At 37.5% G+C, this 13,772-nt stretch overlaps 1 protein-coding gene across 25 annotated transcripts in view; it reads right to left on the minus strand.

The window, feature by feature from the left end:
* The window catches only part of LOC137984619 (kalirin-like), a 167,132-nt gene that overhangs the window by 75,618 nt on the left and 77,742 nt on the right, over window positions 1–13,772 (minus strand). For 22 of the 25 annotated variants that reach the window (XM_068831802.1, XM_068831807.1, XM_068831798.1 and 19 more), the window contains 3 exons: window positions 9,820–9,942; window positions 3,118–3,309; window positions 2,003–2,338 (listed from right to left, as the gene is read on the minus strand). In XM_068831802.1, the coding sequence (XP_068687903.1) occupies window positions 2,003–2,338; window positions 3,118–3,309; window positions 9,820–9,942 (651 nt within the window). Of the gene's footprint in view, window positions 1–2,002; window positions 2,339–2,834; window positions 3,310–9,819; window positions 9,943–12,916; window positions 13,072–13,772 lie in introns of those variants that run through there. The other 3 variants (XM_068831816.1, XM_068831818.1, XM_068831817.1) reach the window with 3 other exon arrangements.

Below are 13,772 nucleotides of genomic sequence, written 5' to 3' on the forward strand. Positions count from 1 at the left end.
AATTGCATTAACACATGTATTCCATAATCGTTTTTTTAAATTATTAGCTAAAAGAAAACAGTCAAAAATACTTATGGTGCCATACCTTCATTACTGAACAAATACTAGAAAAGGGTCCAATTCTCCCCAAAACAAAAAAAACTGCTTTCAAATGCCTCGATGATGACAAAACAGTAATCGAACGGCACCTCACTAATCCTTGGTTAATGCTGGTTTGAATTAATTTGTTTTACCCTTTAAAGGACCCCCAGGAGAATCACTACTTGCGATGGAGGCCTCCTCAGTCTTGATTTATTATTACTGAAAAAGATTCACAAAATCAGATTGCTCTGTCGCTCATGACTGTGGAATTTGGATACCAAAAAATGCAGCATCGGAGATGATGGTATGCACGACAGAGAAGTCGACGAGATCTCCGATATCCTCATTCTTACAATGAGCAAGTTAGATATGGCTCAAGCAGGAACGAGGAAAAATAACACAACAAAACCGCAACTTTTAATCTCTATGAAGCCTCTTAACAGACGCAAGGTAATTCGAAATTTCGATTCGAGTCAAGCAAACATTGCATTCCACATATTCGATTCAAGTGCAATTATCACTTTCAACATTGATTTCTCCTTTCGTATTAGCATTTTTACCATTAGTGACTCGGGCTTGAACTACTGACCCATGTACTTAACCAAACCACGAACGAAGAAAAAAAAAACAATGTTTTCTTCAAAACACAGAAGGTTAAACAGCTGCGAAGAATGGCACTTGGCCCTAACTTTTCAATAAGTGATCCCGGTTAAGATTTCATTAGTTACAAGAACATAATCCAGCGAGGTCACTGCGTCAAAAATTGTTCGAGATCGCCTCTTATAACAGAAATGGTTTTGAACAAAGAAGAACTTCAAAGAACAAAGAGAATGCGAGATGAAACAAACCGCTTTCAAGCGTTACAAGGATTTTCAATGAGGATTTCAATATTTTGTGTTTGCTCCAAGTTGTCAAACACGCCTGCGACATGTCGCTTCCAAGACCGGTGCTTTTAATATAACTCAAACACAAAACCTGATCAATTCTGGCCACAACTTAAAGAAGGAAGTACTGACAATGTTTAAAAGGTAGCGCTCTGCTTGAAATTTAACCACAAGTCGTGGCTTTTCTTGCGAAGATCCGGACACAGTCAAAAATAACCTCAGCAAAAAGGGATCGATCAATACACCTTGAATCATCAATCGAATTTTCGTGAAATGAGTAGTTTCAATCTTACAATCTATATCACATGCATATTACTCGCATAACATAACGTGCCGACTAAATTACAAATGTTTATTTACTTAGTAGCTTTGAGAGGGAGAGATAACGTAATGCATAATGCATACGATGTTTTGACATGTTTGGGTAGGAAATTTCTGTGGCCCCAATTTTGATGAAAAAGTCTGAAATTCTTAAAGTCGTGAAGCAGAATGTTTGCCAAATAACGGCCGCAGTGACAGGTTACTCTAAACCGGCAATTTGAGTGGCAAAAATTGGCGCAAAACGAAGTTATGGTGCGAGAAAAATAATTTCGAAAAGAAAACACTGGCATTGAAACAAAGGAACACAACAGTGACATCCGAATAAGCGAACCTCTGCGCATCTTTCATTCCAAAACAGACAACATTCCACTAAGAAATTATCGCTTTCGTTTGGCAAAAACCTTTTCAAGGATGTCGAGTCGTTATGTGGTTTCGACTGAAGGACATATTAGGAATACACGCAAATCCGGTTTCGGTATGCGATCAGTGATTTTCGAACAACAAACCACGATGCTACATCGCAAGGGCATAACACAGAATGTGTGCTATAGGTAAAAGAAGCTCTTTCTAACAAGCAAAAAAGCGTGTTTTGTTGTTCGCAAGCAAGCAGGTAATTTCCCAAGGAATTTCTGCGCCCATATGTGCGCGCGATTGCTGAGTGTATCCGATTTCTCTTTTCGGATTAACACAAGCAATTAATCTCCTTTTGTACATACCAACTTTGCTGATCTCTCGAATTCCCTCAGTTGCAGCCAGAGCTCGAGCTGTTGCCTTCTCCTCGTCCAAGAATGTTCGATGGCTCGCCGGACGCGATCGAGTTCTTTGATGACCTTCTCAACATGTTGAAGCGAACTTGAATCAACGCCTTCCGAGCTCGCAAGCTTGAGTTCTTCAATAATAGTCTCGCCTTCATCAATTGCCGTATGTATTGAGTCAAGCGTGGCTTCTCCCTGGTGCTTTAAGTTTGTGAGAACAGTGGCAATGTTGTCCGGGTTGTCCGAGACCTCTTCGAGTTCAAGTTGCGCTTTTAATTGTTCCACAAGCTCGGAGAGCTGGAAAAATAAAGATGACAAAGTTATTACGAAAACTACTGTCGAATCATCTTTTGTATCAAGCTCCATTGCGTTCATGTTTTCCACGCTTCCAGGAGGTGAACCGTGAGATCGCGCGCTAGAAGCCAGGCCTCCACTCTCCCTCGCGCAAGACAATGCGTCTCAATGCGCGACAAAAAAAAATCTGATCTCGGAGCCGTGTCAATTAAATTCGAGAGCTCTGTAGTCCCATGACTGACAGACCAACATGGCACACGGTAAAATTGTAGGTAAACAAATTTAAAAAAACACAACGATTTCGGAGATATCTTCCAGCTCTTTAGCCAAGTCACGTACAAAATGATGATCCAAAAGCGAGCCAGATACTCCTTGGGGAAGTTATTGCATGAGATCTTCGGGAATTAGAAACTGGCTCTGTTGAGACTGCAACTTCGATAAGATCATCCAGCCCCTAGCATATGTTATTATAAAAACACAACGAAAATTTCAAACTTGCCTGCTGTAAGCACGATCGGCAGAATTTAAGAGGGCGTAACACGACAGCCGGGAACATGTTTGCGAAGTGACCAAATCAGAACATCCACGCAGACGGACACACAGAGCGTGTAAAACGTTCCGATGAAAGAATCAAGCCATGACAAGAGAGCAACGATTCCGAAATGAAATTCGAGCGCGCGCACTCGACGCATGCATACCACTGCTGACGAGAGAACTGACCTCCAGTTGGAGTGATTGATGATTAACTTCGGCAACCAATGTGCATAAACAAGCTCACAAACCTTTTGTGTCCGCGAATAGAAGTTGACAGCGAGTTTCAGCAGCGCTTTGCGCCTGTTTACACGGTCAATAAATTCCTGGACTCGCTTCTCGAAGAAGTCGACACGTTTTTGGATGTCGTCTGGCTTACACTCTCCAGCACTGGCAAGGTGGCGGGCGGCTTCCAGAAGCTTTGCAGCGTTCGTGTAAGTATTCTGAAAGGCAAGACCGTCAGATTTGCGTTGGATAATGTCTTCACAAGTTTGTATTGCTAAAATAGGAAGACGTGTCAGACGCATACAAGGTTTAAATCGGATCAATGTCGCTCCACAAATCCACAGCTCACGGAAATGTCGTTTTTCCACTCCCTTAATAGTCCAGCAATTTTGCCAAAGATTTTATTTCAGGCCAAACAAACTTTATTTCAAGAGGAATCTCCGGAAACTACAAAATGTGTAACCAATATTTTGACGCAACAAAATATGGGCTTTATTTTCAATGTCAACCTTGAAAGGTTATAAAATGCCGGATTTACTGTTCGTGAGAAATCGCACATGGGCAATACATTAATGAAATAATTGTCAATTAATTAACAACAAGTTAGCGATAAGAGGCAACCCATTTGCTTGTGGTAGGGGCTTGCTTCGTGATCAAAGACTTTTTCATATAAATATGTGTTTCGAAGGCAAAAATAGGTAGCAACAGGTCGAATGATAATCTCTGACAACAAGATGTAAACAAACAGCTTCGAGTATGCCCTTGTTTGCATAGCGTGACTTCAACAGTATGAAGTTTTAGCTAATACAACGTCATAATACCTATTTCCTGCTGTGACAGAAAATTACGAATTTCACAAAATCACTATCACTCAACAAATATACTGGACCCAACCGTCAAAGCCTAAATTCTTAAGAAACGCGACTCTTGAGGCAAATTATCCAAACTGCAGATTTTGAAATGAAAAATCGAAACATATGTATGTTGGCACTCTTACAGTATTTTGGCGAGGAATTTTAAACATATTAATTCCTCTTGATTTTCCGCATTAAGCCATGGCGAGACCCATCGGGAATTTATGCAACATTGTGTTATTCTAAATATAAGTTTTAGTCCAAGGATTATATTTTCGTTGGGACGTCTTGTAAAAGAATTGAATTTTCCTCAGGCCACATAAATTTTCCTACACCGCAGCAATCCGATTCAAGGATTTGGGTAAATCGTTGATCGTCGTTGCAAATCAATATTGGTAGACGTTTCTAGAATACTTTGTGGTTGCAAAGGGTTTAAATAAGTACCGCTATCGACTTTCTCTACGAGTGAGCACGTTAAATGTTGAAAACAAGATCAGCTTTCCCAGATAATATCCAATGGTCTTTTCAAGAAATGGTTTAAAACTTAAAAATCCAATAACCCCGATTACACTTGCACAAGGTTAAGCCATGAATCTAACACGCAAAAGAAGAATGAACACAGGAGTGATTAAATGGGTTGTGTCACGACATTCGGTTAAATCCAGCGATTGCCATCTAGCAACCAAAAATAACTACTTAAAACACTGAAGCAATGTTTGAATAAATTAGAAAATACAAAAGGAGTAAGCGATGGGTAAAACTGAAGAAGATTAAAATGGATTGCAACTGGAGTTTATGACAACTATTCACGCTAACAGTTTTTGAAAGTTTATTTCTGTTGTTTGTAACTTATATTATGCATGCTCGGCACACAATTTTTTTGTCACGAAGCTTTGAATTGTGTCGTTCAATTAAAAGTAATTTGTCGGTAACGGTGGAAAAGAAAAGACAGCGATCGAAAGATTCACTGTTGAGCCCATGTTGTCTTCAAATTCATAGGGGTCGTTGAAAATGCGGAAGCGCGATCTCAGTACTACTAAGAGAGGATGAGCTATGGACATACATTTCTTTCAGAAACGGCTACCAATTGATTTGCAACAACAATCAACGATTTACCCAAATCCTTGAATCTGATTGCTGCGGTGCAGGAAAATTTATGTGGCTAGAAGAAAATTCAATTCTTTTACAAGACGTTCCAACGAAAGATATAATCCTTGGACTAAAATATATTTAGAATAACACAATGTTGCCCAAATTCGCGATGGTTCTCGCCATGGCTCAATGCAGGAAAATCAAGAGGAATTAATATGTTTGAAATTTTGTTTGACCAATTTTGATGAACCACACATGTCAACCCAGATCGCAGATCTTCCTAGTGCAAGTTAGGATCTTTGTTCATCACTCTCCATGTAAAACGGTCCGTTTCATCTAATTATTTTAAACCGTTGGATGGAACTACAAAGAAACGTACAAAAATGCACGCTGCACGTGTATCACGATTGTTTTTTGTTACATAAACCAATTATTTAAGGCCGCTTTCCTCGTCTTCGTGTCGTTGTTGTTTTGAAATCCAATTGTACCACTGTTTGATAACACGACTTACAGTAAAAAGGAAGGGAACTGAAGCAGCACTAGCGAGAAACACTGCTCCGAGAGGTTTTTGCCCGGGTATTCTGGTTTCCCCCTCTCCTCGAAAACCAATTTGAATTGATTTGTAGTCTCCCCAATTAGCAAAGCACTCGTGCTGGGCTAAATAACCTTGAGATTTTAATAAAGTGATTATTATTATTATTAATGCCAGATTACTGCCTTAAAGTAACTAAGAAGAAAGTGCGACCTTCAGACGAAACACGTTGCACGATGTGTAAAATCGAGAGAGGACAAAAAAACTAAAATACGAACAGGAAAAAATGAAGTTTTAAACCTAAGTGTGCTGTACAGATAAAGACAAAATATTAAAAATCAAATGAAACTTTGATTCTTGCATAGATGGTAAGTTAATTAGAGCGCTGAATAAATTTTAACAAGACATTGAATGTCTTAAAACCTCTGTTCTCGGTATTTACCTCTAAAATATTTACATACGATGGTATTTCAGAAAACTTTGAAAAGCTTGTAGGAAAGTGTAAAATTAGGCGCAAGTCCAACAAACATCACGTCGGTTATGACCTCAGCTAAAAGCAAGCAACCTGTTAGCTGTTTACAAGGGCGATCGTCATTTACAAAACGCGACCCCACAAAGGTTTCAAGCTTTACAATGTAAATACACCACAAATTAAAGATCGTTTTAAGTTTAACTTCTAAATATGTTGATAGTGGCAATAGTGATATTTTAACCTCACAGCCTGTGGGATCGTATGCAAAACGTAGGTATGGTCATTTACGGCTATTTACGAAGTGTTGTCAGGTGAAGTTCGGAAACAACGAAGATTGGACCCGGTGCATGCGCATCGAAACACTTGGCCACGCCACACCGAACTGATCTAACCCGAACAAAGTTGAATCGAACCTTGCAGAGTTAATATTAAAACACACATACCCTTGAACCGCATCTGCTATGGAAGACAGCCTGAGCCGTTTCAAAATAGGACCCGAAAAACCAAAACTTCAAGTCATTAAGCCAATTACGCCAAAAAATGTCACAAGACCAGAAACAGTTAGTGCTCTGGAAGGCGAGAACTCCGTAACTGAATTGAATCAACACGTGGCAAAGAAACACATAAACAGTTTGCCAATGTTGTGAATACGCCAGATTAACAACTTTGAAACAAAAGAAACAAATGTCAAAATGGTTGGGGGTAAAGGAAACAAAACCTTGCTAATAATATAACTAAGCAATGAACACGACCGTGTCAATTTAATAGCCAGTTTTCACAACTGTCTTTCAGAATTTACAAAATCAGAAACTAAGTATCACGCAACAGTAGAAGACAAAAAGGCGAAACATTGGAAAATGATATGTTTTCCAACCAGTCAAACGCATTAAAATGAAATTCAAAACTTTTCAATTCAACTTTGAAAAATAAAAAGACACTTTTTAATTTGAAAAATATCTTCCTAATAATATTCAAGCTGAAATTGGCGACATTTTAAGAATATGTTACGGATAAAAGCAAGAACGAGGATCTTATAATTACATATTTTCGCTTGCTCATAGAAGCTATTAAAATATAACGAGTATTTTGTACCCTAAAAAGTTGAACGTGAATTCTGTCCTTTTTCGATCTAAAAAAAAAATACTCGACAAAATATCTAAAATTCTGATAAAAATACAAGAGATATCTAGAACAGAATACTGTGTAATACCGAAAGTCAAAAGGCCGGAAAAACAATATTTACGCATGGTATTAAAAAGATACAATATTAAAAAGGGAAAAGAAAATGTTAAAATACTTTAAAAATAACTTCCCCTCCATCCGGAAAAATGAAGTTTTCGATTAAGAACTGGCCAAGCCAATAGCTACTTTAAATCAAAAATAAAAAATGTATAATCTTGATATTCGCGTCACTTGTTACTGTATACAAAATCCACAAAACAAAATATTTTCCCGCTATAGCCAAGTTTAGATATCAGACAAAAAAAGTGTGCTTTGAGTAAAAACACACATTATAATACCCAGATAAATATTTGGCTTCAAAACTGGGCGGCTAAATAAAAAAAACGTATCAAAATTAAGATAATAAACTACATTTTTTTTGTTATTATTCATAATACTTATGAGCTTTTCATTGGGAGCAGATCCCCCGTGTAATTTTAGGAAGAAGGTGTATTAGCCTTTGACAAAACAACGTCCATCGAACAATTATTCCTTTAGTACTGGAAAAACGGACTTCATCGCCTACACAATACAGAATTAACATGTACGAATGATAATTGGAAGTTCTCAAAATTGGACCATTTTTTTAACATAGTCAATAGAGGGGACTGGTTTGGAAGCTCGGCAAACATCAAAGGAGCAAACAAAGATGCCAAGATTTAGGTTGGAAAGTCCACGACCCCGCACAATCCTTTGTTTTGCGCTCATACACTTTGCATGAATTACGTAACCAACACGTTTCTATTGGTTAGTTCCTCAGTACGGAGTACACAACTATTAGGGACTTTAAGCAAATCGCTACGGCTGGCGCTAATACGGCTGTCGGAAGTAAATTTCTCCCAAAATGAAACACTGCGCATGTACGTCGGTTGCATCCAGCCGTAGTGTGAAATCTGACTACGTGAGTCGCGATGTTTTGCCGTAGTGGCTACTACGTCAGGTTTATTTCGCTTCTCTGGCCCTTTTCAACGGACATCTCGGCATTTTAAGAATTCTGTTGGATACTATATCCTTTAAAGTCAATTTAAGTCAAGGATTGTGTCAAGGTTGCCTCTCATAAGCTTGTAAATCCGTATTATGGACTTACGATAAGTTTTGGCAAAGGTGTTGGAATGGCGAAGTGAGTTCAGCACGCGGTTGTTTTTCTTCGGTTAAGTTTGCTTTGAGGATTTAGTGAAGATATTTTATATCTGCATACTATACGATGTTATTTTGCTTCTTTGAGTATAGATACATGTGTCTTTTTCACTCGATATTCTTTAAGATATTTGTCTCTGAAATTGTATATTTCATTTATCAAATTGTTATTGTACAAGGTGTATAGCATTTGCTTTTGCTCAGAAACAATCTGTTCGTCCTAGCATGGCGAACAACGGCCATCGTCCTTTCAGCGAAGCCATTTGAAGGTAAGAAACGAAATAAAAGAGATTTTAAACACCTTTAGCCCATGTTTCCTTGTATTTCGCTTTGCTAAACTTAAAATTTAGCAGACCACCGAGACGTAGTCTCCCCAGATCTTTTCAGTCACGGCAGCCGTAGTAGCACAATCCGTAGTGATTTGCTTAAACTCCCTATTGTGTTTTGTGCACGGTCAAGGCCAAAAAAGAGAACAAAAACCTACAACAAAGAAATTTGTCGGGTTTCATAACCATTCCCCTCTATTAACTATGCTTTTAGCGAGTGCCATAGGCCACTTTCAAAAAGACCATAATACTCTTTGTTTGCCCTCCAAAACAAAGAGTATTATGGCATTTTTGAAAGTGGCCAATTGGAGCACCTTAAAACCACTGATTCCGAATTATACAGGAAGATAGTGCGATTTTTTTTTTATAACATAAAAAGCGAAATTTTCTCAAACGATAACTATCTGCGCTCACTTTCGAAAAGTTCCCATCCGGGTTTTCGCACTCTCGCACACTTGTTAGTTTTTGGATTAGATTTTGTACTTCCCCGTTTTATTAAAAATAACAAAACTACATCCCATCGAAATGTCCTTTTTTTCAAATCTTGATGATAGAAATGGTCAGATTGCAACAGTGAGATTTTATTTGCATTAGAGATTTGAACACTTCTAGTTTTTACATAATAATATACATGAAAAAATTATCCAATCTGATTGGCTAATAGGAACGATCACTTTACGGGCGATCATTTATGAGTGACCATAACAAGAAACATTCCCATCAATCTAACCTAAATAATAAATAATAAATAATAATCCTGCCGACATATCTACTGTATTTCTTTTTTTCTTTGTTTTTCCTTTAACGAACAAGGACGTCATGAAGAAAGCCCGAGTTCACGCAGATATGCGTCTAGTTTATTTTTGTTTTGTTTGTTTGGGTTTTTTTTTTTTTTGCAGTTCAATTCTCTATTTTCGAATTCCCCATAATACACAACAGGGCTTGCGCAGTGGTGAGAGCACTCGCCTTCCACCAATGTGACCCGGGATCGATTATCGGATTCGACGCCTCTCTGCTCCGAAAGGTTTTTCCCCAGGTACTCCAGTTTTGCCATTTCTTAAAAAAACCAGTATTACAGTTCTTTTGTCCCTCACCTGTGCAATACTTTCAAATTCTTCATGTCTTTTCAGCAAAGCCTCCGCCTTCACTAAGGACTTGCCAACACCAGTGTGCTTCAACAGGAATGTTTCTCCATGTTCTTCAATCCACTTGATAACCTTTAATTACAGCAATAAAAAATGAGCACACTTTATAGGTAAGGCAACAATACAGCTAGTTTTAAAGCGTGATTGAGTATAATTTGGTGGACTAAACACATGCAAATTAAATGGCTTGACGGCTGCATTACCCAGCCTCCAAATAACTCCTTCCTTTAAAAGGAAAATTAGCATCAATTAGAACTAATCGACAAGGAAGTTCCTGGCAAGGGGACAAATCACGCAGAGCGCGAATTTCTTTTCGATAAAGTACCGTGAACGGTTTTTGTCTTGAGACAAAAGGAAATTGATTGCGTTTCCTAGTAACCAAGCGTCTTTATATGTAGAAGGTCGAAAGCTAAAAAAGTATAGCGATATTTCTTGTTTACAAACATTGACGTCACGTTTCTTTTGATATTCAAATTTGTCAACCACGGAAAAAAGAAATCATTGTTTCAACAGCCAATCAGCTTCTGGTTGGCATATTAATAACAATGGGTGACGTCACGAGGAACATACACAGATCATGCTGAAACTGTCATACGGGAAATTTTAATATCTTTTGCTGTTTCTCAAAATAAAAACAGAAAAAAGAACGGAAGCCATTCCTTAACACACATCTTATCTATTAAATAATTCTTCAAATAAGCGGCAAATAGTTGGAGTGAATTGTAATTTGTTGCAGAAATGCACAAGAAGCTTCCAATCTCAGGTAGAGTTTTAGCTGGCGTAACTTGAAGTTTAAGTGTGTGAAGTGGAAGAAAGACAATGGTTCAATATCTTAAGAAGTCAATTTCGATTCTTTGTCATATGTGACAAAAGATCAAAGTTGATAGCTTAAGTGAAGTATTGTAATACAGCCTCAAGATTAAAAGATCTGTCATTATTTTTCGACATCTATAAACTTTAAAGCAGATTTTTAGCATTGTTTGAAAACCAAAATACGGTGGAATAGCCCTTTTATGCAATTTAAACTTTCCAAAAAATGTTTTTGGTACATAATCCCAATCTGCTTGCAACAAAATTAGGTATTCTATTCTGTTAGCAAATGCAATGTAGATTAATGACTGCAAAAGACTTCACTTACTGTGTGTCGATTCTGAACAAAAAACTTACTCCTTGTTATTTACTTGGAAAACAGGACCTTGCTGGTACAAAAAGATCAAACTTTTGAAAAAGAATATTCTCGAGTCTTACACATGATTTGCGCTGCAACTACATTCACGCGAATAAGGTCTTCAAAAGATGTTTATAAAACATCCCTTTTAGAGAAATTTATAGGGACAAAGAAAAACCACATTTGCTCAAGTGTAAAAACGCCTACCTTTCTAACAGACATCTAGGTTGCTTTCCGAGGTTTGCTCAATACAATTACATGCATCATAGAAATTGCTAATACTTTCACCAACAAACTAAAAACTTCTCAATAAATATTTCAATCATGTGGGCATATGCATTTTTTAGCAACCAAGCCATTACAATCACTCGACTTATTTTCCTCAGCACAAACGCTAAAAACGCTGCATTTTTCAGTTTTGCACGTCGTCAGCTTAAATCTTCTTGTTCTGCTGACAAGGGTACTGGAAAGAGGCGTATTAAAATTTAACGTAATTTCGCTGGAACACCTGCTAGTAAATACAATAATTATAAAATCAAATGAATATTTACTAGCTCTTCCCCAATAGCTAAGATGTCGCTCGAATCACGAACCTTCGAACTTGCCTAAAACCGCACTTGTTGAATTTCACAAAACAAATCTCTCAACAACTATACAGAGAGAACTTAATTTACGCAAAGATATCTCCAAAAAGTCATCCACCTTAAAACTAGACTAACAGCGGAATCAAATCGTTCGCTTTCTTCCGAAATTAAGACTTGCTGTCACACGTCAGTCTGCCCACAAAATGAATTACACAAATTTCCATTTGCGACCAAGCAGTGATACATTTGCATATATTTGCATAACGAAAGAAGATAGAAAAAGGTGGAGACAAGATGGAGTCGTGGTTGTATTCCATTCAACAGGTGATGAAAGAAGACAAAAATATACATTTCTTTTGAAGCCTAAAATTCTCAGAGAACCCTATAACATCAGAGTTTTGATCCCTTGATAGATAAACTTTTTATTCCCAGTTTTAATGTTAAAGTATTTTAAGCGTGGTGTGTACTTGGCTTCCGCTTAAAAATCAAACGGCTGGGAACTGAAAAGGATCGAGGAAGATCTTTTCGGATCTTTAGAACAACTGTGGAATGAATTTAACGTTTATTAAAAGACTCGAGAGTGAAAACCACTCATGAGCTGTAAAATATTGCCAGTAACAAAACAAAACAGCTTAATATCGCAGGGAGCTAAAATATGGATTTAGTCGAATCGGGGGTGTTGATCTTAAGCAAGATCCGTGTTTGGTTTGTTGTAAAAACCAATAACCCTCAAAAACACGAACTGAGATTTTAATCCGCGATGATTCGATAGAGAGACAATATATTCTGTGATAAGACTTTCTTTGACAAGAATTCAACCCCCGTGTCATGTGAAAGATGAAATCTTGTTTAAATAATTTTTCAAAATTGATGGTCGTACGATCCTATACAAGTCTATGTTTCTCAATCTACAACTTAATGTCAACACACACAGGGTGAACATTGAAGTTGCTGTGTACAGAAAACAGAGAATTGTTAATATTAATCCGGCATCCGCTTCACTCGCCAAATTCAAAACAAAAAGCTAATAAATAGGCATTGGGAACTCTGAAGCCTTCAACCATATTTGTTTCATTTTCGTGTGCTTTTCCCACTTCCTCAGACAAAACTTCGAGGCACGGGGAGTACAATTAATTGTTAAATAAGTCGCAGCAATTTTTTTCAACACATGAGATTTTCAGTTGTAACCAAACGGAGAATTACATTATGACATAAAATTATCTCCCTCAGTGAGATGAAGCTTTGAATTAGAAGGTTATTTCTGAAACTTAAAATTCGACTAAAAATTATTTACCATTCGTCCTATCCAGTATCGATAGAGAAATTCATTTGGTCGATCTCGTTGAAGCACCAGTTCCAGGAAAACCTCACACATTTAAGACATCGAAAGGAGAAAATCCGCAAAACACAGGTGAAATACATTGAGAGTCATTCTTGTCAAAGTTAATGCTAACCGGTAAAATGAAATAAAAGATTCATGCTGATTGGTTAGCTTTAGCTTGGTCAGTGTAACGCATGGACAATTAAATAAATTTGGCTGCAAGTTAAATTTCATTTTAATGCTAAGACTGCGAAGCAAAACGCAAAATTCTGAGGTTACTGTCAGCAGACGTCTTAAGAAACTCGTAACTTTCGTGTATGAAAATTGACAACGATTGCAGCATGGAAAAACGTTTTTACAATTCCACTTTAAAACCAAAACAAATGCAAGGCCCCGCTGAAAAGAAGCTGTTGAATTATTCAGAGAAACCCAGAGTGCAGCATACAAACAACTGTGCGAGGAAAATGAAGAAATGTCCAGGTACTGCTCGAGATTGAACGAATTCAAGATTGTTGACTTGAAAAGAGAATAATGAAGATTATTGGCCGTTTGAGAAAAATATGAAAATATCAAACAACATTTCGCAAACATTTCAAAACACAAACTCAGTTCAACGCCTCATAAAGGTCAGCCATGCTTCATTGAGAAGCCACAGTCAACAGGTGGATAAAAAATTGTGCACAAAAAGAAAAGAAACAATGTTTTCAGTCTCGATAAATTTATCAATAAACATACCACAACAAATTCTCTCGCAACTAGCCGAACACAAGAACTTCCGATTACTTGTTCGGGTTCTCTCGGATACTCTCGGATGCCCTCGGATTCTCTT

The sequence above is a fragment of the Montipora foliosa genome, chromosome 14 (genome assembly GCF_036669935.1).
Source record: "Montipora foliosa isolate CH-2021 chromosome 14, ASM3666993v2, whole genome shotgun sequence".
Lineage (NCBI taxonomy): Eukaryota > Metazoa > Cnidaria > Anthozoa > Scleractinia > Acroporidae > Montipora > Montipora foliosa.